Raw genomic sequence first — 26324 nt, forward strand, 5'->3', positions numbered from 1 at the left:
CAAGGAGTGAAAAACAAAGCTTTCACAGCGTGGAAGAGGACCCGAACAGGTTTCCACTGCTAGCTCGGGCAGCCTGCTTTTATTCCCTTATGTGGCCCCACCCACATCCTGCTGATTGGTTCATTTTACAGAACGCTGATTGGACTGCTTTGACAGGGTGCTGATTGGTGTTCACAATCCCTGAGCTAGACACAAGTTCTCCAGGTCCCCACTAGATTAGCTAGACACAGAGCACTGATTGGTACATTTACAAACCTTGAGCTAGACACAGGGTGTTGATTGGTGTGTTTACAAACCTTGAGCTAGACACAAGTGCTGATTGGTGTATTGACAATCCCTTAGCTAGACATAAAGTTCTCCAAGTCCCCACTAGACTCAGGAGCCCAGCTGGCTTCACCCAGTGGATCCCATGCCAGGGCCGCAGGTGGAGCTGCCTGCCAGTCCCGTGCCTTGCACCTGCACTCCTCAGCCCTTGGGTGGTCGATGGGACCGGGCGCTGGCCGCGCTCCTGGGGGACGCTCGTGCTGCGCAGGAGCCAACTGCGGCGGGAGAGCTCAGACATGGCGGGCTGCAGGTCCCGAGCCCTGCCCCGCGGGGAGGCAGCTAAGGCTCCGCGAGAAATCTAGCACAGCGCTGGTGGGCCGGCACTGCTGGGGTACCCGGCACACCCTCCGCTGCTGCTGGCCCAGGCACTAAGCCCCTCACTGTCCGGGGCCGGTGGGGCCAGCGGGCTGCTCAGAGTGCGGGGACCGCCCAGCCCACGCCCAACCGGAACTTGCGCTGGCCCGCAAGCGCCGCGCACAGCCCCGGTTCCGTCCTGCACCTGCAAGCTGAAGGAGCCGGCTGCGGCCTCGCCAGCTCAGAAAGGGGCTCCCACAGTGCAGCGGCGGGCTGAAGGGCTCCTCAAGCGCAGCCAGAGTGGGCGCCGAGAGCCAGCGAGGGCTGCAAGGGCTGCCAGCACGCTGTCCCCTTTCAGTACCTTTGCCCTGTGTGTGTTGGATGGTGGTACCCATTCCCTGGGCTCTCAGTTGAGGACACAATGCCACTGCCTCCCTGACACCTCACCTCTGGGTCTCCTTGGCACCACAGAGGTGCGACGTCCCCAGCCTAGGCCTCCCTCTCCCTCTTGGCTGGAGACAACCACTGGGTGCTATTCTTGACTCCCTGCACCCCCATCTCCTTCTGCCAGCTGTATCTCTTCCATCACAGCCCCCGATATAGCCCCAATGTATAGAACTTATCCCTCCTGCTGCCACCCTGGCCCATGCCCTCGCATCCTGACTGGCTCCCACTCCTGTTGCGCCTGTGTTCAATCTCCTCTCCACACTGCAGCTTCAGGAAACTTGTTGTTTTTAAATTACATTTCAAATAAAATACAAATTGCTTATCATGGTTCAAGGCCAACATTCCCTCCTGGCCACACTGGCTTTTTCTAAAGGAGGAAGAAACCCACAGCTTGGTCCTCCAAGTCTTGACACATGCTGTTATATATTATAGTTCTTATCTCTGGGACCCCCAGCCCTTCCTCACCCCATGCTGTATCCCCCATCCAGGACACAATGAATGAACACATTAGGGATTCATATTTTTTAATCTTTCTTTTGAGGTCCGGTTAAACTGAAGTCTCTTGATGTAATTCTGCCTTTCCATAACATTAGCATGTAAAAGTTTCATTTGTTGACTGCCTCTCACATTCAATTAGCATCTGTGCATAGATAGGAGGGATGAAATGAGGGGTACCATAAAAGAGATTACACCACACTATTTAGGTTAATCTATGCTAGTCGTAATCTCTGACAATTAAAAACAACACACAAAAAAACACTAAAAGCCTTTAATGACTCTTTAATAATTTCCAGGACAGCCTCTATGTGATAATTGCACCCCCACTTATGCCGACCAAGGTTGGCTGACATGGAGTGGCTGCTCAAGTCCACCTTCAGATGGGTCCTGGATGTGTTAAATCCTCTGACCTGTTTAAAACGTGTTTCCTGGAAAAGTGACTCATGGTCACTGTTGAAAATTTGAAAAATACAGAATTGTATAACAGAAAAAAAAAGAACAAAACAAAAAAATCTCAAAACCTAGGGCTATGTTAGCATCTTGTTTTGCATTTTTCTTCTGGGCTTTTTTCTAGGTCTATTATAACACTTCGTTTTTTGAGACAGTCTCACTTTTGTCACTTAGGCGGAAGTGCAGTGGTGAGACCTCGGCTCACGGCACCCTCCGCCTCCCGGGTTCAAACGATTCTCCTGCATCAGCCTCCCGAGTAGCTGGGATTATAGGTGCCTGCCACCATGCCTGGCTACTTTTTGTATTTTTAGTAGAGATGGGGTTTCACCATGTTGGCCAGGCTGGTCTCGAACTCCCAACCTTAAGTGATCTGCACACCTTGGCCTCCCTAAGTGCTGGGATTACAGGCATGAGTCACCGCACCCAGCCACAGACTGTATTTTTTATCAAAATTGAAATCACACTACCTATCCCGCTGTTATCAGTCAGCATCTTTAGCATTTTGTCATTAAATATTATTCGAAAACATTTTTAATAGAGACTATCAGATATGGACCATAAATGAATTATTGTTGGAAAATTAAATCATTTCTGATTTTTGGTATCATAAAAAGCTATGATGAACATCCTTATGTGCAAATCCTTGTTTCCATCTCCAACAATCATCTTAGAAAATAATACTTAACTAGAATTACTGAATCAAAGTTTGAACAATTTTTTTGTGTTAAAAGTTAATCACTAAGAAGAAAAAATAAAAAGCACCTAAAATGATGGAAATGCTCAAAACTAGACTGCAGTGATGGTGCACAACTTGGTAAATTATTAAAAATTATTGAATTGGGCCAGGCAATGTGGCTCATGCCTGTAACCCTAGCACTTTGGGAGACCAAGTGGAGCAAATCGCTTGAGCCCAGGAGTTTGAGAGCAGCCTGGCCAACATGGCGAAACTTTATCTCTACAAAAAATACAAAACTTAGCTGGGCAAGGTGGTACATGCCTATGGTCCCAGCTACTCAGGAGACTTAGGTGGGAGGATCACTTGAGCCTGGGAGGTCAAGGCTGCAGTGAGCTGTGATCATGCCACTGCACTCCAGCCTGGGTGACAAGAGACCCTATCTCCAAAAAAAAAAAAAAAAAAAAAAAGAGAAAAATTATTAAATTGTACAATTAAAATGAATGAATTTAATGTATGTAAATTGTACCCCAATACATTTTTTAAATAGTATTTTTTGGATACATAATAGTTACATACATATTATGGGTCAATAATTTTTAAAAAAGCACCTGATCCCTCCATCCAGAAATAACCCCACTGTTGATTTTTATTTGTTTGTTTTTTGAGCCAGTCTCGCTCTGTCACCCAGACTGGAGTGCAGTGGCACGATCTCAGCTCACTGCAACCTTCTGCCTCCCAGGTTCAAGTAATTCTCGTGCCTCAGCCTCCAAGTAGCTGGGACTACAGGCACGCACCACCACGCCCAGCTAATTTTTGTATTTTTAGTAGAGACGGGGTTTCACCATGTTGGCCAGGCTGGTCTCGAATTCCTGAGCTCAAGTGATCTGCCCACCTCTGCCTCCCAAAGTGCTAGGATTACAGGCATAAGCCACCACACCTAGCCCCCACTGTTGATATTTGAATTATTTTGGTATTATTCTTTCTTGTATCATTGTATTTTCTAAATTATTAATATTCTGTATTTAATGTTATAGCCAGTTGCTCTTTACTTTTTAAATAGGACTTTCACTTTCACAGCTTATTTAGCTTTTAGTGATATCCTCCCCATGTCACTAAATATTCTTTGAAGGTGTTTTTAGTGGTTACATAAACTTTGCGTTTATTTCATCCTTCCCCAAGTCATCAGATACTTGGTTACTTAAAAGTGTTCACTATTAGAAATACACTTTAATTAAAATGCTCGTACATATATTTTTTTGCCACATCTCTGTCATAGTTTCCCTAGAGTTGATGGCCAGAAATGGAATTACTGAATCAAGGAGTATAAACATTTTTTAGCCTTTTAAACATTGTGGTAAAATATGCAGAAGATAAAATTTACCATCTTAACCATTTTAAGTGTACAGTTCAGTGGCATTAAGTACATACACACAGTTGTGAAATCAAAGTATAAACATTTTATTTTATTTGAGACAGGGTCTGGCTCTGTCTCCCAAGCTGGAGTGCAGTGGTGTGGTCACTGTCACAGCTCACTGCAACCTCGACCTCCCTCCCAGCAATCCTTTCACCCCGGCCTCCTTAGTAGCTGGGACCACAGGCCTGCACCACCATGCCCAGCTAATTTTGGTAGAGACAGGGTCTTACTATGTTGCCAAGGCTGGTCACAAACTCCTGGGCTCAAGCGATCCTCCTGCCTCAGCCTCCCAGAGTGCTGGGGTTACAGGTGTGAGCTGCCACGCCCGGCCCAGAGTAAAAACATTTTAAACATAAATCTGCGGTCTGTTCTTAGCACCTGCGGCTACGTGGGAGGTATGGAAAGGCGCACTTTGGGTTTCGTGAAATCTCAAGTCAGGTCTTGACTTCTCTCTTTCCAGATTCATCTCTAGTCTCTGTAAAATGCCAGCCCTCTTCTGGGTTAACAGCGCCTAACCGACATGCGCCACCAGTTCTTCCTTGTTTCAAAGTGTTCTCTAAACACAGAGTTAGTTCATGTTTTCATCAGCGCTGATTACGTACATATGAGATGTGGCGGACACTGGGCTAGGGGCTGGTTATTCTCTAAGGCAAATCTGCACAGTCACTCCAGCCTGTCCCCCTTCCCAGCTTCTTCCCCAAATAACATTCACAGAGTGTCTTCCACCCAAAGACAGGAGGGAACAGCCCCGATTCCTAAGAAACCCTCAGCGCGCCTCCTCACAAACTCTTGGCTGCTCCATAAACCATTGGTGTAGGTGGAATCAAGTGGCTTCCTGCTTCACAGGTCTTCGTCTTTACCACTGGCATTTCCTCCTCTCGGAAAACCCTGAGGAGTCCCTTTCTGGGCAGTCTTGATTCTACAGCCTCCGCCTTCCGAAGTGTGTGAGTCACCACACGCTAAGATCACTTTTGATATACAGTGGGCATTCAATAAAAGCTTGCTTACTAAAAACTCTCACGTATCCATTAAAGCCCAGGATTACAGAAAAGCCTTCTGACACTATTTGCATTTTGGACTCAAATGGCATCAGTAATGCACCTCTCTAATGGGTTTATTAAACCCTTAAACAACAAAGGTACTACTTTTATTTCACTCCTACATGATATACAGTAGCTCTACGCACACAAACAAGACCTAATGTTTACTTAATAAATGATAAAGTCAGATGTAATGAGTCTGCAACACGCACATCTCAGAGCGAACTTCCCCTTTATCATAGCACTATGCTTGGATATTGTCATATAATTGTCATTCAGCACTCCAGAATTGAAAGTGCTTGGGCTTGAATATTTAGCAGCGCCTTAGTTTTCTAGAACCTGTGATCTACCAACTCCATCCCTGGGTGAACCATTCGGCCCTCCTAGCAGGAATTACTTAACTGAGTTAGAGGTTTTCAACTTTGGACCTCAACAAACACATTGTTTCTATCACGGTGTTCCCAATGACTCACGAGGTCAGATAGTACTTCCTGATTACTCACCAAACCACCTTACTTTTTGCACAATTCGAAACCTAACTTTAGGAAAGAAGGCCGTTTGGCATACTGGAAACAAGAAACAACGCATTCTACTGCGAACCGCACCGCACGGGGTGCGGAGACTTGGTGTGACTGTCGGCTCCGGTGGGCGCCCCCCACCGCACCCGGTTTCTCGTCACCAGGGCTGCGCCGCGGGGCAGAGTGGAACGACCGCAATATCCCTCCCCGAGGGCGCTGGCTGCACTAGCTAGTCCACTCCCGAGCCTAGCAGCGCCGTCAGGCCCACAGCGCCAACGCCGCGCAGGGCAAGGGTGCAGCCACTGGCGGAAAAGTAGTACGCGGGCCACTTCCTGGCTAGGACTACAGGGACCTTTGGCAGCCCCCCACCCCGCAGCGCCCACGCACCTGCCTAGAGGATCCAGCTAGCTCCGGACGCTCCCCGATTCCGCGCTCCTCGCTCGCGGTACTTCCGTAATCTAGGCTCTCCCTGCCCCCGGGGCTGGGCGGGCGCCACTGCGCCGGAACCCCGCCCCGCACCAGGCGGGCGCAGCGTCCCAAGCAGGGACGATAGCCGGAACGCGCCCGGAATCGGGTCCGCCAGGTGGGGAGCGGTCCCCGGCCTCTGGCGGGGTTTCTCTTCCAAGATCAGCCGGAGGGTTCAGGGCTTTCAGTTTCATATTTCAGGAGGGATTTGGTCAATGAGGATTAATACAAAGCTCGGCTTTGAGAGAGGTGGGTGGATGGTGCTGTCCTTTAACTGAGAAATGGAAGGGATTCACAAGGCCGGGAAAGAAGAAAATTTCGGGGAAGTTCGTGGAAACAGGAGAGTGAGATAATACATTTACTTTAAGCCTTCCTGCGTTTGAAATTCGTGACAGTGTTTGTAACTAGTTGGAAATATATTTATCTGCCATTCAAGAGAGGCAGGGGGCTGGAGATACAGATCTGAGATTCACTGAAATGGGAATAAAGCAATGGGGAAGATTCAGATTTTTAGGATACTGAATAAAATGAGAATAGAAAGGATAGAGTAGAGAATACAGTGGAAAGGGTATGGGGTTGAATCCTGACTCCACAATTTATTACCAAGGGGGCTGGGGACAAGGTAATTTACCAAGTTTCATCATTACAACCTACTCTATACGGTTGTCTAAGAAACAACAAGAGATTCTGGGGGAGGAGAGAGACTGATTCCTAGAGTTACCACATCATAATGCTCAAAATGTCCAATCTTCAACAAAAAATTATGAGGCATGCAAAAAAAAAAAAAAAAGGCGAAAAAATGGCCAATTCAAAGGAAAAAAGAAATGAACAGAAATTGTCCCTGAGCTGAGGAAGCACAGACATAGGAATTATTAGACAAATACTTCAAATAAACTGTCTTAAACATGGACAAAAAGTGAAAGGAAACATAGAAAAATAACTGAAAGAAACAACCAGGAGAACAAAGTCTCAATAAATAAAGAATATGCAATAGAAGATGTGCAAATGGTCAACAAGCATGAAAAAAAGCCCAGCATAACTAATTATCAGAAAAGTGCAAATTAAAACTGCAATGAGATACCATCTTACACCGGTCAGAACGGTTATTATTAAAAAGTCAAGGAACAACAGATGCTGGCAAGGCTTTATTGAAAAGGAAATGCTTATACACTGTCAGTAGGAATGTAAATTAGTTGAACCACTGTGGAAAACAGTTTGAAGCTTTCTCAAAGTGCTGAAAACAGAACTGCTATTCAACCCAGCTATCCCATTACTGGGTACACATTCAAAACAAGAGAACTCATTCTACCAAAAAGACACATGCACTAGTATGTTCGTCACAGCACGCTTCACAATAGGAAAGACATGGAATGAACTTAGGTGCTCATCGACAATGGACTGGATAAAGAAAATGTGGTACATTTGCACCATGGAATACTACAAAGCCATAAAAAGAATGAATGGAATCATGTCCTTCACAGCAACGTGAATGCAACTGGAGGCCATTGTCCTAAGTGAATTAATGAAGGAACAGAAAACCAAATACCACATGTTCTAATTTGTAAGTGGGAGCTAAACACTGGGTACTCGTGGATATAAAGATGGCAACAATAGACACTGGGGACTACTAGACAGGGAGGGAGGGGGAGGGGCAAGGGTTGAAAAACTATTGGGTACTATGCTCAGTACCTGGGTGAGGGGCTCAATCATATCCCAAACCTCAGCACCACGAATTATATGTAGGTAACAAACCTGCACATGTACCCTCTGAATCTAAAATAAAAGTTGAAATTATTTAAAAAACAAATAAGGAATATTAATAAAGAGATAGAAATTATAAAAGGAACCAAACAAATTTTGGAACTGAAAAGAACCAAAAAGAAATTGTGTAGTTAAAAAGTACAATAGGACCAGGCATGGTGGTTCATGCCTGTAATCCTAGTGTCTTGGGAGGCAAAGGCGGGAGGATCGCTTGAGGCCAAGAGTTTGCCTTAGCAACATAGGGAGATCCCCTCTCTACAAAAAAATTACAAAATTAACCGGGCAAGGTGGTGCATGCCTGTGGCCCTAGCTACTCAGGAGGCTAAGGCAGGAGGATCACTTGAGCCAAGGAGTTCATGGCTGCAGTGAGCTAAGATCACACTCCTGCACTCCAGCCTGGGTGACAGAGCAATATCTTGTCTCAAAAAAAAAAAAAAAAAAAAAAAAAGAAGAAGAAGAAAAGAAAAGAAAAAGAAAAAAATACAATAAATTAAATGAAAAATTCACAAGTGATGCTCCAGAGTAGATTTGAGCAGGTAAGAGAAGGAATGAGGAAACTCGAAGATAAAACTATTGAAATTATTAAGTCTGAGGAGCAGAAAGTAGAAGAATGAAGATCAAAGTCCAAAAGATTTGTGGACACCATCAAGTGTATCAGCATATGCATAAAGGGGGTCCCAGAAAGAAAGATGAGGGTGAAGGTGGCAGGAAGAGTATCTGAAGAAACAGTGGCTCCAAAGTCCCCAATTTGTTAAAATACATAATGTAACACTTCAGAGAAGCTCCATGAACTTCAAGTATGATAAACTCAAAAAGTCCACAATGGAGTTATATTAATAATCAAACTGTTGAAAGCCAAAGACAGAGAGAAGCTTAAAAGCAGCTAGACAGAAATGATCACTACATACAAAGGAACTTGCATAAGATTAACAGCCAATCTATTACCATGGGAGCCAGAAGGCAGTGGGATGATATAAAGTGCTGAAAGAAAACAAACAAACCGGCAACCATGAATTCTATATCTGTCAAAACTCTCCTCCAAGAAATGATAGGCCGGGCACGGTGACTTATGCCTGTAATCCTGGCACTTTGGGAGGCTGCTTGAGCCCAGGAGTTCAAGACCAGCCTGGGCAACATGGTGAAAACCCATCTCTACAAAAAATGCAAAAATTAGCCAGGTATGGTGGCATGTGCCTGTCATCTCAGCTACCTAGGAGGCTGAGGCAGGAGGAACACTTGAGACCTGGAGGTTGAGGCTACAGTGAGTTGTAATTGTGCCACTGCCCTCCAGCCTGGGTGATAGAGTCATCCCATCTAAAAAAAATGTGTAATAAAAACCTATAGAATGCTTGAAGAACCATCCAACTACTATATAATTATTGCTATTTTTGAAGAAAGCAAAAATACAGGTGTGACAACTATTATGGTATTGTTCTGCTCTTATTACAATAAAGATTCAAGCTAGAAATCCTTTACTATTTATTCAACATCATTCATCATTGGTCAGGCATTCTAGAATGTAGTGGATGTGATAATCCCTTTGCTGTATAGACTCATTAGGTTTCCAGGATGTTTTGTTGTAAGTCCAATGCACCAGCAATAGATTTACCTATATCAAACTGCCAAGATTTAAAAAATGTCTCTCAGCACCCAAGGTTGTTGTTAGAAACTTCTTTACTGAAGTAATTCTGGAAATCTGAGGTTTCAGGCCTTGGTGAAGAACTCCTTCACTCTTCCTGCAGGTGAAGCAGGATGTGGGTTTTCTTGGGTTTGCCTAGAGGCCAGACACATGCATCTCTCAGTGCATCTTCCCAACCTGTTAGAATTCCCCTTTCTGGCCTGGAAGACATGGGCTTGGGGATCATCCCTTGGCCAGGCTAGCACTTATGTTCTCTCTTTTTTCTTTTTAAGAGTTGGGGGTTTCACTCTGTCACCCAGGCTGCAGTCTAGTGGTGTGATCATAACCTTAAACTCCTGGGCTCAAGTGATCCTCCTGCCTCAGCCTCCCAAGTAGCTAGGGCTACAGGTGCATGCCACCATGCCTGGCTAACATTCAAACTTCTGGGCGTGAATGATCCACATCAGTGTTTCAAAGTGCTGGGATTACAGGTGTGAGCCACTGCACCTGACATGTCCTCTCTGGATAGAGTGGACACTTGCTACCATCAGACCAATAATGAAAAGTTGTGAACTCTTGGCCGGGTGTGGTGGCTCATGCTTGTAATCCCAGCACTTTGGGAGGCTGAGGCGGTGGATCACTGGAGGTCAGGAGTTTGACACCAGCCTAGCCAACATGGTAAAACCCCATCTCTACTAAAAATACAAAAATTAGCTGGGCATGGTGGCGCACCTCTGTAGTCCCAGCTACTCAGGTGGCTGAGGCAGGAGAATCACTTGAACTGGGGAGGTGGTGGTTGCAGTGAGCTGAGATCATGCCAGAAGGAAAAGTCAGCCTGTATTCATTCCATCAACCAATGATACCAAAATTTTAAGGATAATCTAAAGGGCGGGTTTTGATAACTAGGGAACAGCTCAGATCACTCGCATCACTGTCTGTGTGGGTGCTCCAGGTCTAATGTGCTGATTGCAGGGCTGCAGAGTTGACTCCTGTATGTTCCCACACGTGGAATAGGAGTTAGGCAGCTGCAGTTCTGCTGTGCCCACACTGTCTGCACAGAAGCAGCATCTAAATATACTGTTACTTAAATCTATGTGAAGGTCACTTTGGAATTTAAAAAATTTCATGATTTTGGCCGGGCATGGTGGCTCATGCCTATAATCCTAACACTTCGGGAGGCCGAGGCGGGCAGATTGCCTGGGCTCAGGAGTTCGAGACCACCCTGGGCAACATGGTGAAACTGCATCTCTACTAAAAATACAAAAAATTACCCGGGCGTGGTGGTGCATGCCTTTAATCCCAGCTACTCAGGAGGCTGAGGCATGAGAATAGCTTGAACCCAAGAGGTGGAGGTTGCAGTGAGCTGAGATTGCACCACTGCACTCCAGCCTCGGCGACAGCAAGACTCTGTCTCAAAAAGATAAATAAATGATAAATAAAGAAATAAATAAATATTTCATGATTTTGTTAAACATCACTTCCTAATAAAGGGAAAAAATACTTTTGTCACTGTGGAGAAGCCTTTGTGGGGTGGAGTCACTACTGGGGATAAAAGAGAAAATGTTGAAGGAAGTCATCAGCTTTGTTGCTTTTCTTAATTGCAAGGTTTGAATTTACTGCCTGATGATCAGAGCCAGAAGCACAGATCTCCAGGAAATGCCACCACTGGATAGAGAGCCACACGCTGCTTCCTATCATACGTCTACCTGGACCTAACTCAGGAAGAAACATACACTTCCTACATTTTATCCCATAAGCAAAGCAACTTCTGTAGAACTGCCCATGGAGATTTTGTCTTAACTTCAAAAAGTGCTTCTCCTAATTTATTTTCTGTTGCACGGTATCAAGAAGCACCTGTGGAAAAAAAGGATTCAAAAGAAGAAAACCATAACCATCTTACAAGTGAGTTAATTGTGTTCCTCTCTTCTGTACTTAACTCACAGTGTTACTAAGTTGTTCTAAGATAAGAGAAGGCCTTTCTATGTTTTTTGTTTAAAATTCTTTTTTCAGAGATGGAGTCTTGCTGTGTTGCTCAGGCTGGACTCAAACTCCTGGGCATAAGCAGTCCTCCCCCCTCAGCCTCCCAAGTAGCTGGACTATAGGCATGTGCTGCCCTGCCAGCTCTCGCTCTCATGCTCTCTCTCTCTCTCTCTGTGTGTGTGTGTGTGTGTGTGTGTGTGTGTTTGTCCCCTGTGGCTTTGTTTTTTTTTTTTTTTTTTTGGAGACAGAGTTTTGCTCTTTGGCCCAGCCTGGAGTGAAGACGCATGATTTCAGATCACTGCAACCTCTGCCTCCAGGGTTCAGGTGATTTCTTGTGTCTCAGCCTCCCATGTAGCTGGGATTACAGGTGTGCGCCATTATGCCCAGATAATTTTTTGTATTTTTAGTAGAGATGGGGTTTTATCATGTTGGCCAGGCTGGTCTTGAACTCCTGGCCTCAAGTGATCTGCCACCTTGGCCTCCCAAAGTGCTGGGATTACAGATCTGAGCTACTGCACCCAGCCATAATTTGTCATTGATCACTTTTCAAAAACACGTTTTATCATGCTATTTTCTGTAACTGAACTCAACATGTTTCTACATTGGTCACTTTTTAAAGACACATTTTCTTTTTTCTTACTTTTCTATTACACTTTAAGTTCTAGGGTACATGTGCACAACGTGCAGGTTTGATACATAGGTATACATGTGCCATGTTTGTTTGCTGCGCCCATCAACTCATTATTTGTTGGGGTGATCAGGCCCAATCCCAGACTGTGGGGGCTACGAAGTCCGGCGGAGTCAAATGAATAAGACAAGATAAGGGTGCATAAAGTGGGTCCAGGGCGCTGACACTAGTATGGAGGCTGTGAAGGCCCCGAGCTCTGGGAGCCCACACTATTTATTGGTGATCAAACAAAGAAGCAGGCGGTGAGGACATGGGGGTCGAAAGGAAGTGGTGCATCAAGTGTTTGATCTATAGCTGTGTCAGTTTAGCATTTTCTTTGAAGCATATGGAACGAGTTCAGTTACAGAAAATAGCACATCATCTAATTTTTTAGCAAAAAGCTAGCATTTACTTTTTAGGGCAAGGTATTTGCATTTTCTGTGTGGGCCTAATATGCTCAAAACTGAGTTTTTTGATATTTGACAGGACGTGTTTTTTTAAACTGCTCTTAGTTAATACATACTAAATTCAGTGAAAGAAAACAGCACATATATTATCTGTGTGCTATATCTTGCTTTTAGCATTTAGGGATGTATATGCATATCTTCCTGAAAGTACAAAGTGGGCTCAGAAATGCTTTTTTTAAAGTTGTCTGAAACATTGTTTTAAAAAAGGATCAATATCTAAACATGTTCTGTTCAGTGAAAGAAAGCAGCACATCATCTAGATTTTTGGCACACAGCTTTCATTTACTTTTCAGAGCTAGATATTTGCATTTTCTCCTCCTGGTTGGAGGCTGCGGCTGACGCGATTTGCTTCCTCATATAGGGTTCCGGAGGCGGCGGAAAGTCCAGCGGGTCTCCGAAGCCGGTAGACGGAGCCATGAAGAAGGCGTCGGGCTTCAGGAGGGGGAAGGGCGAGCTGCCCTGGGGCTCGGTCAGCAGCCCCGGGAAGGTGGGCGCGGGCGCCGGGAGTGAGAGTGCGGACCACGCCTCCTCCCAGCCTAGGCGCCACGACCCGGACAAGGGGTTCGACAGGCTCCGCAGAGCTGCCGGCGGACACCGGACAGAGACAATGCGGCGGATCCTTTCTCTCCCGAAGAGTGGCGTGGATGACAGAGACGAGAAGAACAGGTAATAGGAACTGGAGCCCGGCAGGGGAGGGAGGAGGGCGGGTCGGGGTGAGGCCCCCTTTCCTGCTCCCGGCTCACCCCTGTCCCCGAGAGCGCTGGGCTTTGTTCCCTCTGCAGCCCGCAGCACCCGGTGTGGCAACCTCAAGGTCATCATTATGAGCAGCGCGATGAAAACAAAATTTTAGCTGGTCCGATCCTCTCATAATTCCCGTTACTTTACTGAAAGTTTTAGTGCTTTAACTAAAAAAAATTAAACATACCTAGCTTTTTTTTAATTGTACACATTTTAAACAATGTTATGTATGCTGTGGAAACAAGCATCATGAAAAAAATAATTTCTATATTATATTAACTTCTGGGCTAAAAATTCTTTGGATAAAAATCTAATATCCCTTTTGTATCCACCTACACCTGTGTAATAAGTTATTTCATGAATGACCTCAGAAGGACCCTTTGAAGTGAGAGCGTGGTTCCCCGTTCTTGAATAGGAAGACTAATCTTTCCTTCCTTCTTTCTTTCTTTCTTTCCTTCTTTCTTTCTTTCTTTCTTTCTTTCTTTCTTTCTTTCTTTCTTTCTTTCTTTCCTTCCTTCCTTCCTTCTTTCTTTTCTTTCTTTCCTTCCTTCCTTCCTTCTTTTTTTTAAATTATACCTGAAGTTCTGGGTTACATGTGCAGGACGTGCAGTTTTGTTACATAGCTATACACGTGCCATGGTGGTTTGCTGCACCCCTCAACCCGTCACCTACATTAGGTATTTCTCCTCCCCTAGCACCCCACCGCCCCCGACAGGCCCTGGTGTGTGATGTTCCCCTCCCTGTGTCCATGTGTTCTCATTATTCAACTCCCACTTATGAGTGAGAACATACGGTGTTTGCTTTTCTGATCTCGTGATAGTTTGCTGAGAATGATGGTTTCCAGCTTCATCCACGTCCCTGCAAAGGACATGAACTCATCCTTTTTTATGGCTGCATGGTATTCCATGTGGTGTATAGATGGTGCCACATTTTCTTAATCCAATCTATCATTGATGGACATTTGGGTTGGTTCCAAGTCTTTGCTATTGTGAATAGTGCCGCAGCATACATATGTGTGCATGTGGGAAGACTCATTTTTCTCAAGATGTGAACTCTTCATTTTAGATAAACCAAATAAAAACATCAAGGTTTTAAGATTTTTGGGTTACATATGCTACCTTTTACTGTTATGATGACATTAAGAAAATTTTTGTAACAGAGCGAAGACTTGCCCTTTTATATATCAAAGTGTGATATTAAGTTCCATTTGCTAAAAGATGAGAAGACAGATAAATGTGTGGAACAGAATAAAAAATGCACAAACGCTGAACTATACGTAAAATTTTAGAACCTGATCCTGATGACATTTCATATGTGTATGGAAAGATGAGTTATTTGTAAATGAAATGTCTGTTAACCGGAGAAAACTAGCTAGATTTGTACATTACAAAAACAAGTTATTGATAGAATATGCATAAAAACTTATACAAAATTAGAAAATGCCAGAATAAAACACGAATGCCTATTTATACAGATACATTTTTATGTTGACAAAGACCTTCCTATGAATGCATTCTGCAGGTTGATTTAGAAAACAAAAATTAAAACTCCCCTTACATCAGAAAAAAATTAACAAAAGACAACATACTTGCAAAATATTCACATTATATACATAAATATAGACATATATTATTTGCAATGAAAAATGTATTTTCTTTTTACAGAGAATTTTTTTAAAGAAATAGGAACTATAATTTAAAATTGGTCAAAGTACTTTTTCCAGATCTACTAGTGATCTGGAAAATCAGTAGTACTTATACCAGTGCTTAAAGTTTAAGTTACTGTTAACTTTTTAAATAAACAATTTGGTGGCAAACATCACTCTGAAAAAGGTATGTATTCTTTACTCATGAATTCCATTATACTAAAATATTTTCAGGAAATAATTAGAGATGCATACAATTCATTTTTCTCAGCACTGCTTCCAATAGCAATGTATTAAGGAGAGGGCAAATAAAGGATTTTATAAATAAATTTCAGTGCATCCATAGGATGAAGTTATATGTAACTACTGAATGTAGCAATAGACACGGATGTATGTTGACATGGGAAGATGTACTTTGGTATATGAGGTGAGAAAAAATCGATTTGTTTATACAAACACACAAACAGAATGGTCTTGTGGTAGCCGAAAGTATACACAAAATGTGATAAAATTTTGTTATTTTGGGACATTTGTATTATAGGTGATGTATTTTCCTTTTTCTTATTGTGATATCCACAATGAGCATGTATAACAGGTTTAGTGAAAGTTTATTATTACTGAAATAATCCTAGGTAAGAACAGGAATATGAAACTTGAACAGATAAAAATAAGTTCTTGCTTTCTATTAATTTTTTTTTGTGGATTGGTATCTTCTGCCAAGGTTTAGCCTCTTCAGAAATAGAGGGAATCTTTTAATCTGTGCTGGTAGATTGTATTGTGTATACTCTTTATCATATACATGTCTTTTATTATGGATAGATTTATTACATACATGCAAACAATTATAATTTAATAATTTTATTTTAGTGGTGTCCTTATGAAAATAAAAAATAGCAAATATAAATCATTTCTATTGCACAAATGTTACTTATCTTTACGTGTTTTCTGTAAAAATATTGAACTCCTCAAATATATTTACGTAGTCTTTTAATCCATTTATTCACCAAATGTGACCTGAATACCCACTATGTATTCTACTCTCTCTCAGGACCTTTCCAAGCTTAAAAAATTTATGTTTACCTACCCAGTTTGAGCAAGTTGAGAGAATTAAAATTGGACTATTAGGACTTAATCTAAGTTGAAGCTTTTCCTCCCTCCTTTCAAACAAAAGCATTTCTGAAGGTAGAAAGTTGTAAAAGATAACCTTGAAACTATCCTTTTGAAAATTTATAACAGTGTTTCTCTTTTCTTAATTTCAACTTTTATTTGAGATACAGAGGGCACATAAGCAGATATCATACATGGGAACATTGAGTGATGGTGAAGTTTGGAGGACAGATCGCATCACTCTCGCCATGAGCATAGTACCTGATAGTAGTAATTTAACCCACTCCCTTATAACAGTCTTAAAGACTAATATTAATCATTGATAATATCTGATTTACATATATCATATAAATCAAAATATTGAATAAAATGAGCCATGCTTATTCATTTCAATTTTGATGTTTCTTTGGCCTAAAGTTTTCTGAAATCCAAGTAAGAATAGTTTTTTAGTAAAAATGTGTCATTATTATCTCAGCCGTTTTTTTTTTTCGCTGTTCTTTTTTGGGTTGTCTTCCAATTTTTTATTTCTATGGGTACATAGCAAGTGTACATAATATATTTATGGGTACATGAGGTATTTTGATACAGGTATACAATGCATAATTATCATATCAGGGTAAATGGGTATATCTGTCCCCTCAAGCAGTTACTGTTCTTTGTGTTACAACATTCCAAGTATACTTTTTGGCTATTTTAACATGTACAATAAATTATTATTATTATTATTATTATTATTATTATTATTTTTGAGATGGAGTCTCGCTCTGTCGCCCAGGCTGGAATGCAGTGGCGCCATGTCGGCTCACTGCAAGCTCCGCCTCCCAGGTTCACGCCATTCTCCTGCCTCAGCCTCCCGATTAACTGGGACTACAGGCGCCTGCCACAATGCCCGGCTAATTTTTTGTATTTTTTAGTAGAGACGGGGTTTCACCCTATTAGCCAGGATGGTCTCTATCTCCTGACCTCGTGATCCGCCCACCTTGGCCTCCCAAAGTGCTGGGATTACAGGCCTGAGCCACCACGCCCGGCCAATAAATTATTGTTGACTATAGTTTCCCTGTTGTGCCATCCAGCGCTAAATCATATTAATCCTATCTAAATATTTTTGTACCAGTTAACCATCCCCACTTCCACCCTCCCCCAATCTCAATACCTTTCCCAGCCCCTCCTAAGTATTGTTCTACTGTCTATCTCCCTTAGTTCAATTGTTTCAATTTGTAGCTTCCACAAATGAGTGAGAACATGCAAACTTTGTTCTTCTGTGGCTGGCTTATTTTACTTAACATAATGTCCTTCATTTCCATCCATGTTGTTGTAAATGTCAAGATCTCATTTTTTTATGCCTGAATAGTACTCCATTGTGTCTATGTAACACCTTTTTTTACCCTTTCTTCTATGGATGAACAGTTATTTCCCAAATCTTGGCTATTGGGAATAATGCTTCAATAAATATGAATATGCTCATAGTTCTTCAATATACTGATTGCCTTCCCTTGGGGTTTATACCTAGCAGTGGGATTGCTAGATCATATGGTAATTCTATTCTTAGTCTTTTCAGGAACTTCAAAACTATTCTCCAAGGTGGTTGTACTAATTCACTTGGGTGGTTGGGAATGTGTCTGTACTGGGGACAGATGACTGAGACTACACGTAGCTTGTTTACCAGAAGGAGGGAAATAGCTCCTACTCTTGATCATTTGAACCCATTTTTTGGAATGGGTGCTTTTATACATGGAAGACTTCAATGTTGGAGACTATCATTGAGTCCCAGAGAGATCTGTAAGTAGGAGCCCATAGGAAAGAAGATCTTGAGATAGCAATTGGGAAAAACAGAGATACAGCTTTCAGGACTCTATTTTTCCAGCAGTCTCTCTCCTTGGGTATCAGAGCATCTGTGAAGATTCTCAAGGGCTTGCTAGTTGATGTGGACCTGAACTAGGCAGGACCTACGCAGGGAACATAATTGAAGTTTATCTTTGTTAAGGTTTTGATCTTTCTGCAAAGCATATTTCCAATAATGACATAGACACTTGTTCCTTTAACTTTCGTACATTGAGCTGTCAAGCATTTCAGACATTTCAGTGAACTGCCTACGCTGTTTTAGGGTAAAGGGCAGCAATAGGGCCTACTTAAGTGGTTTCCATGCTGAAGAACCAAGACTGCCATTTTTGAGTGGCACAGATTAGCCTTTGAACCAGAGACAGGTAATGGAGAAGACACAGTGTCTCTTTCTGCCTTGTTTTAAGTGATCAATTGGTTCCAATTCAGGTAACAAAGGTTATGTCACTCATTAATTGGATATTGAATTCAGCCTTCAGGACAGACACTTCTGAAGACAAATTATTCTCAGGCTCTGCCAATATATTGCCGGTCACTATTTGTTAAGGAACTAAGGGTGAGTCTTCATTGAACATTTCATAGGTAGTGAAAGGTGGAGGCAGAAATAGGTAACTAAAATCTTTTTGAAAAAGAGGCCGATTTTAATTATATTAAGAAATATTATCTATTGTATAGATAGCTGACCTTTCCCCAGATTTTGTTTTTGTTTTTGTTTTTTTTGGTGGGGGGTGATACCCAGACACAAAACAAATAATTTTTTTTTTTTTTTAAGAGAAGTGAACTCACTCATTTTTCTTGTATGTTTTTCTCTTTAGGCTGTCCAACGAACAGAGTTCTGGTGACTCATGGCTTTCAATAGATGATGAACTCTTTGATTCTGGTACCAAGGTAAAGTGCTCTTTTGTGAAATAAATTTTCTTGCTCTGAATCTAGTTTTGCACAGTATTTACTCTTCAACTGTGGCAGCGGTCTACCTATAATTGTTTTACGGTCTTGGGGAATAGTTGGTCAGAAAAAAAACATATTATAGAAATATGACTATTTGAATTTCCTTTACTTTTTTCTTTGGAAAATGGGAAAGGGTGCTAAATACTTTGAGGAACTGGGGGCTGAAAAATGGCATGAACTGGGAAATACATAGTGACAGGAAAACTGTATGTGGAAAAGCTTTCCCACAGTAGAGGAAACTTGAAATTTGGTCAGGGTTTATTTGGTGAGTATTCTCGCAGGAACTTTTCAGTCATACTATTGTGATCTTTATAATCCTTGTGCCTGAATACCTTTTAATGGGTTCAATTACTCATTATAGTAACCATAGAATGTCCCCGGTGTCTTTCAGTTCCAAAACTGTAAAGCACATATCATATGGTTTCCTTTTACTTTCTTGGATACTTACTGTGGGATGACACAGTTTTTAGTAGGAAACTTTTTCTCTCTTTGGTCCTTGGTTCTGTAATTAGACTCCAATAACATTGTGGAAATGTAGCTGGGCATGCTGGCACATGCCTGTAGTCCCAGGTCCTTGGAAGGCTGAGGCAGTAGGATCACTTGAGTCCAGGAGTTCCAGACCAGCCTGGGCAACATAAGAAGACCTCACCTCTAGTTTTTTTCTTTTTTTTAAAATTATACTTTAACTTTTAGGGTACATGTGCACAACGTGCAGGTTAGTTACATATGTATACATGTGCCATGTTGGTGTGCTGCACCCAGTAACTCGTCATTTAACATTAGGTATATCTCCAAATGCTATCCCTCCCCCCTCCCCGCACCCACAACAGGCCCCAGGATGTGATGTTCCCCTTCCTGTGTCCAAGTGTTCTCATTGTTCAATTCCAACCTATGAGTGAGAACATGTGGTGTCTGGTTTTTTGTCCTTGTGATAGTTTGCTGAGAATGATGGTTTCCAGCTTCATCCATGTCCCTACAAAGGACATGAACTCATCACGTTTTATGGCTGCATAGTATTCCATGGTGTATATGTGCCACATTTTCTCAATCCAGTCTATCACTGTTGGACATTTGGATTGGTTCCAAGTCTTTGCTATTGTGAATAGTGCCTCAATAAACATACGTGTGCATGTGTCTTTATAGCAGCATGATTTATAATCCTTTGGGTATATACCCAGTAATGGGATTGCTGGGTCAAATGGTATTTCTAGTTCTAGATCCCTAAGGAATCGCCACACTGACTTCCACAATGGTTGAACTAGTTTACACTCCCACCAACAGTGTAAAAGTGTTCCTGTTTCTCCACATCCTCTCCAGCACCTGTTGTTTCCTGACTTTCTAATGATCGCCATTCTAACTGGTGTGAGATGGTATCTCATTGTTGTTTTGATGTGCCTTTCTCTGATGGCCAGTGATGATGAGCATTTTTTCATGTGTCTTTTGGCTGCATAAATGTCTTCTTTTGAGAAGTGTCTGTTCATATCCTTTGCCCACTTTTTGATGGGGTTGTTTTTTTCTTGTAAATTTGTTTGAGTTCATTGTAGATTCTGGATATTAGCCCTTTGTCAGATGAGTAGATGCAAAAATTTTCTCCCATTCTGTAGGTTGCCTGTTCACTCTGATGGTAGTTTCTTTTGCTGTGCAGAAGCTCTTTAGTTTAATTAGATTCCATTTGTCAATTTTGGCTTTTGTTGCCATTGCTTTTGGTGTTTTAGACATGAAGTCCTTGCCCATGCCTATGTCCTGAATGGTATTGCCTAGGTTTTCTTCTAGGGTTTTTATGGTTTTAGGTCTAACATTTAAGTCTTTAATCTATCTTGAATTAATTTTTGTATAAGGTGTAAGGAAGGGATCCAGTTTCAGCTTTCTACATATGGCTAGCCAGTTTTCCCAGCACCATTTATTAAAGAGGGAATCCTTTCCCCATTTCTTGTTTTTCTCAGGTTTGTCAAAGATCAGTTGGTTGTAGATATGTGGCATTATTTCTGAGGGCTCTGTTCTGTTCCATTGGTCTATATCTCTGTTTTGGTACCAGTACCATGCTGTTTTGGTTACCACAGCCTTGTAGTATAGTTTGAAGTCAGGTAGTGTGATGCCTCCAGCTTTGTTCTTTTGGCTTAGGATTGTCTTGGCAATGCGGGCTCTTTTTTGGTTCCATATGAACCTTAAAGTAGTTTTTTCCAATTCTGTGAAGAAAGTCATTGGTAGCTTGATGGGGATGGCATTGAATCTATAAATTACCTTGGCAGTATGGCCATTTTCACGATATTGATTCTTCCTACCCATGAGCATGGAACATTCTTCCATTTGTTTGTATCCTCTTTTATTTCATTGAGCAGTGGTTTGTAGTTCTCCTTGAAGAGGTCCTTCACATCCTTTGTTAGTTGGATTCCTAGGTATTTTATTCTCTTTGAAGCAGTTGTGAATGGGAGTTCACTCATGATTTGGCTCTCTGTTTGTCTGTTGTTGGTGTATAAGAATGCTTGTGATTTTGCACATTGGTTTTGTATCCTGAGACTTTGCTGAGGTTGCCTATCAGCTTAAGGAGATTTTGGGCTGAGACAATGGGGTTTTCTAGATACACAATCATGTCATATGCAAACAGTGACAATTTGACTTCCTCTTTTCCTAATCGAATACCCTTTATTTCCTTCTCCTGCCTGATTGCCCTGGCCAGAACATCCAACACTATGTTGAATAGGAGTGATGAGAGAGGGCATCCCTGTCTTGTGCCAGTTTTCAAAGGGAATGCTTCCAGTTTTTGCCCATTCAGTATGATATTGGCTGTGGGTTTGTCATAGATAGCTCTTATTATTTTGAGATATGTCCCATCAATACCTAATTTATTGAGAGTTTTTAGCATGAAGTGTTGTTGAATTTTGTCAAAGGCCTTTTCTGCATCAATTGAGATAACCATATGGTTTTTGTCGTTGGTTCTGTTTATATGCTGGATTACGTTTATTGATTTGGGTAGGTTGAACCAGCCTTGCATCCCAGAGATGAAGCCCACTTGATCATGGTGGATAAGCTTTTTGATGTGCTGCTGGATTAGGTTTGCCAGGATTTTACTGAGGATTTTTGCATTGATGTTCATCGGGGATATTGGTCTAAAATTCTCTTTTTTTGTTGTGTCTCTGCCAGGCTTTGGTATGAGGATGATGCTGGCCTCATAAAATGAGTTAGGGAGGATTCCCTCTTTTTCTATTGATTGGAATAGTTTCAGAAGGAATGGTACCAGCTCCTCCTTGTACCTCTGGTAGAATTCGGCTGTGAATCCATCTGGTCCTGGACTTTTTTTGGTTGGTAAGCTATTAATTATTGCCTCAATTTCAGAGCCTGCTATTGATCTATTCAGAGATTCAACTTCTTCCTGGTTTAGCCTTGGGAGGGTGTATGTGTCGAATTTATCCATTTCTTCTAGATTTTCTAGTTTGTTTGAGCAGAGGTGTTTATAGCATTCTCTGATGGTAGTTTGTATTTCTGTGGGATCGGTGGTGATATCCCCTTTATCATTTTTTATTGCGTCTGTTTGATTCTTCTCTCTATTCTTCTTTATTAGTCTTGCTAGCGGTCTATCAATTTTGTTGATCGTTTCAAAAAACCAGCTCCTGGATTTATTGATTTTTTGAAGGATTTTTTGTGTCTCTATTTCCTTCAGTTCTGCTCTGATCTTAGTTATTTCTTGCCTTCTGCTAGCTTTTGAATGTGTTTGCTCTTGCTTCTCTAGTTCTTTTAATTGTGATGTTAGGGTGTCAATTTTAGATCTTTCCTGCTTTCTCTTATGGGCATTTAGTGCTATAAATTTCCCTCTACACACTGCTTTGAATGTGTCCCAGAGATTCTGGTATGTTGTGTCTTTGTTCTCCTTGGTTTTAAAGAACATCTTTATCTCTGCCTTCATTTCATTACGTGCCCAGTAGTCATTCAGGAGCAGGTTGTTCAGTTTCCACATAATTGAGCAGTTTTGAGTGAGTTTCTTAATCCTGAGTTCTAGTTTGATTGCACTGTGGTCTGAGAGACAGTTCGTTATAATTTCTGAGGAGTGCATTACTTCCAACTATGTGGTCAATTTTGGAATAAGTGCAGTGTGGTGCTGAGAAGAATGTATATTCTGTTGATTTGGGGTGGAGAGTTCTGTAGATGTCAGATGTCTATTAGGTCTGCTTGGTGCAGAGCTGAGTTCAATTCCTGGATATCCTTGTTAACTTTCTGTCTCGTTGATCTGTCTAATGTTGACAGTGGGGTGTTAAAGTCTCCCATTATTATTGTGTGGGAATCTAAGTCTCTTTGTAGGTCTTTAAGGCTTGCTTTATGAATCTGGGTGCTCCTGTATTGGCTGCATATATATTTAGGATAGTTAGCTCTTCTTGTTGAATTGATCCCTTTACCATCATGTAATGGCCTTCTTTGTCTCTTTGGATCTTTGTTGGTTTAAAGTCTGTTTTATCAGAGACTAGGATGGCAACCCCTGCCTTTTTTTGTTTTCCATTTGCTTGGTAGATCTTCCTCCATCCCTTTATTTTGAGCCTATGTGTGTCTCTGCATGTGAGATGGGTTTCCTGAACACAGCACACTGATGGGTCTTGACTCTTTATCCAATTTGCCAGTCTGTGTCTTTTAATTGGAGCATTTAGCCCATTTACATTAAAGGTTAATATTGTTATGTGTGAATTTGATCCTGTTGTTATGATGTTAGCTGGTTATTTTGCTCATTAGTTGATGCAGTTTCTTCCTAGCCTCGATGGTCTTTACAATTTGGCATGTTTTTGCAGTGGCTGGTACCGGTTGTTCCTTTCCATGTTTAGTGCTTCCTTCAGGAGCTCTTTTAGGGCAGGCCTGGTGGTGACAAAATCTCTCAGCATTTGCTTGTCTGTAAAGTATTTTATTTCTCCTTCACTTCTGAAGCTTAGTTTGGCTGGATATGAAATTCTGGGTTGAATATTCTTTTCTTTCAGAATGTTGAATATTGGCCCCCACTCTCTTCTGGCTTGTAGAGTTTCTGCCTAGAGATCAACTGTTAGTCTGAGGGGCTTCCCTTTGTGGGTAACCCGACCTTTCTCTCTGGCTGCCCTTAACATTTTTTCCTTCATTTCAACTTTGTTGAATCTGACAATTATGTGTCTTGGAGTTGCTCTTCTCGAGGAGCATCTTTGTGGCGTTCTCTGTATTTCCTGAATTTGAATTTTGGCCTGCCTTGCAAGATTGGGGAAGTTCTCCTGGATAATATCCTGCAGAGTGTTTTCCAACTTGGTTTCATTCTCCCCGTCACTTTCAGGTACACCAATTAGATGTAGATTTGGTCTTTTCACATAGTCCCATATTTCATGGAGGCTTTGTTCGTTTCTTTTTATTCTTTTTTCTCTAAACTTCTCTTCTTGCTTCATTTCATTCATTTCATCTTCCATCACTGATACCCTTTCTTCCAGTTGATCGAATCGGCTGCTGAGGCCTGTGCATTCGTCACGTAGTTCTCATGTCTTGGTTTTCAGCTCCATCAGGTCCTTTAAGGACTTCTCTGCATTGGTTATTCTAGTTAGCCATTCGTCTAATTTTTTTTCAACGTTTTTACCTTATTTGCCGTGGATTCGAACTTCCTCCTTTAGCTTGGAGTAGTTTGATCGTCTGAAGCCTTCTTCTCTCAACTCGTCAAAGTCATTCTCCGTCCAGCTTTGTTCCATTGCTGGTGAGGAGCTGTGTTCCTTTGGAGGAGGAGAGGCACTCTGATTTTTAGAGTTTCCAGTTTTTCTGCTCTGTTTTTTCCTCATCTTTGTGGTTTTATCTACCTTTGGTCTTTGATGATGGTGACGTACAGATGGGGTTTTGGTGTGGATGTCCTTTCTGTTTGTTAGTTTTCCTTCTAAGAGTCAGGACCCTCAGCTGCAGGTCTGTTGAAGTTTGCTGGAGGTCCACTCCAGAACCTGTTTGCCTGAGTATCAGCAGCAGAGGCTGCAGAACAGCAGATATTGGTGAACAGCAAATGTTACTGCCTGATCATTCCTCTGGAAGTTTTGTCTCAGAGGAGTACCCGGCTGTGTGAGGTGTCAGTCTGCCCCTACTGGGGGGTGCCTCCCAGTTAGGCTACTCGGGGGTCAGGGACCCACTTGAGGAGGCAGTCTGTCCGTTCTCAGATCTCCAGCTGCATGCTGGGGGAACCACTACTCTCTTCAAAGCTGTCAGAAAGGGACATTTAAGTCTGCAGAGGATTCTGCTGCCTTTTGTTTGGCTATGCCCTGCCCCCAGAGGTGGAGTCTACAGACGCAGGCAGGGAGGCAGGCCTCCCTGAGCTGCAGTGGGTTCCACCCAGTTCGAGCTTCCTGGCTGCTTTGTTTACCTACTCAAGCCTTGGCAGTGGCGGGCACCTCTCCCCCAGCCTCGCTGCCGCCTTGCAGTTTGGTCTCAGACTGCTGTGCTAGCAGTGAGCGAGGCTCCATGGGCATAGGACCCTCCGAGCCAGGTGAAGGATATGATCTCCTGGTGTGCTGTTTGCTAAGACCGTTGGAAAAGTGCAGTATTAGGGTGGGAGTGACACGATTTTCCAGGTGCCGTCTGTTACTCCTTTCTTTGACTAGGAAAGGGAATTCCCTGACCTCTTGTGCTTCCCGGGTGAGGCAATGCCTTGCCCTGCTTTGGCTCACACTTGGTGCGCTGCACCCACTGTCCTGCACCCACTTTCCAACACTCCCCAGTAAGATGAACCCAGTACCTCAGTTGGAAATGCAGAAATCACCCATCTTCTGCATCACTCATGCTGAGAGCTGTAGACTGGAGCTGTTCCTATTTGGCCATCTTGGCTCTGTAGGGTCCAGCCCCACAGAGTCAGTGGGTTTCTCCCCGTGTGTGGAGATGAGAGAGTGTAGAAATAAAGACACAAGACAAAGAGATAAAAGAAAAGACAGCTGGGCCTGGGGGACCACTAACACCAAGACGCAGAGACCGGTAGTGGCCCCGAATGCCAGGCTACATTGATATTTATTGGATACAAGACAAAGGGGCAGTGTAAGGAATGTGAGCCATCTCCAATGATAGGTAAGGCCACATGGGTCACATGTCCACTGGACGGGGGCCCTTCCCTGCCTGGCAGCCAAGGCAGAGAGAGAAAGAATGAGAGAAACAGCTTACATTATTATTTCTGCTTATCAGAGACTTTTAGTACTTTCACTAATTTGCTACTGCTAACTAAATGGCAGAGCCAGGTGTACAAGATGGAACATGAAGGCAGACTAGGAGTGTGACCACTGAAGCACAGCATCACAGGGAGATGGTTAGGCCTCCAGATAACTGTGGGTGGGCCTGACTAATGTTAGGCCCTCCACAAGAGGTGGAGGAGTAGAGTCTTCTGTAAACTCGCCCGGGGAAAGGGAGACTCCCTTTCCCGGTCTGCTAAGTAGCGGGTGTTTTTCCTTGACACTAATGCTACCGCTAGACCAC

General features: G+C 42.6%; 2 protein-coding genes across 16 annotated transcripts in view; one reads left to right on the top strand and one right to left on the bottom strand.

Annotated features, from left to right (window-relative positions):
* The window catches only part of PARP4 (poly(ADP-ribose) polymerase family member 4), a 93013-nt gene extending 86723 nt beyond the window's left edge, over positions 1–6290 (bottom strand). For 3 of the 10 annotated variants that reach the window (XR_010150383.1, XR_010150384.1, XM_016925054.4), the window contains exon 1: positions 6049–6233. The gene's annotated coding sequence lies outside the window, so the exon portion shown is untranslated. Of the gene's footprint in view, positions 1–6048 lie in introns of all 10 variants that reach the window. The other 7 variants (XR_010150385.1, XM_063791948.1, XM_001153521.7 and 4 more) reach the window with 6 other exon arrangements.
* Positions 6291–11110: 4820 nt separating this feature from the next.
* Positions 11111–26324, top strand: part of LOC104001782 (putative coiled-coil domain-containing protein 144B) — a 30691-nt gene continuing 15477 nt past the window's right edge. For 5 of the 6 annotated variants that reach the window (XM_063791961.1, XM_063791959.1, XM_063791968.1 and 2 more), the window contains exons 1-3: positions 11111–11407; positions 12981–13285; positions 18764–18836. In XM_063791961.1, the coding sequence (XP_063648031.1) occupies positions 13035–13285; positions 18764–18836 (324 nt within the window). In that variant the 5' untranslated portion in view covers positions 11111–11407; positions 12981–13034. Of the gene's footprint in view, positions 11408–12968; positions 13286–18763; positions 18837–26324 lie in introns of those variants that run through there. The other variant, XM_063791960.1, reaches the window with a different exon arrangement.

This window comes from Pan troglodytes, chromosome 14 (assembly GCF_028858775.2).
Source record: "Pan troglodytes isolate AG18354 chromosome 14, NHGRI_mPanTro3-v2.0_pri, whole genome shotgun sequence".
Classification (NCBI taxonomy): Eukaryota; Metazoa; Chordata; class Mammalia; order Primates; family Hominidae; genus Pan; species Pan troglodytes.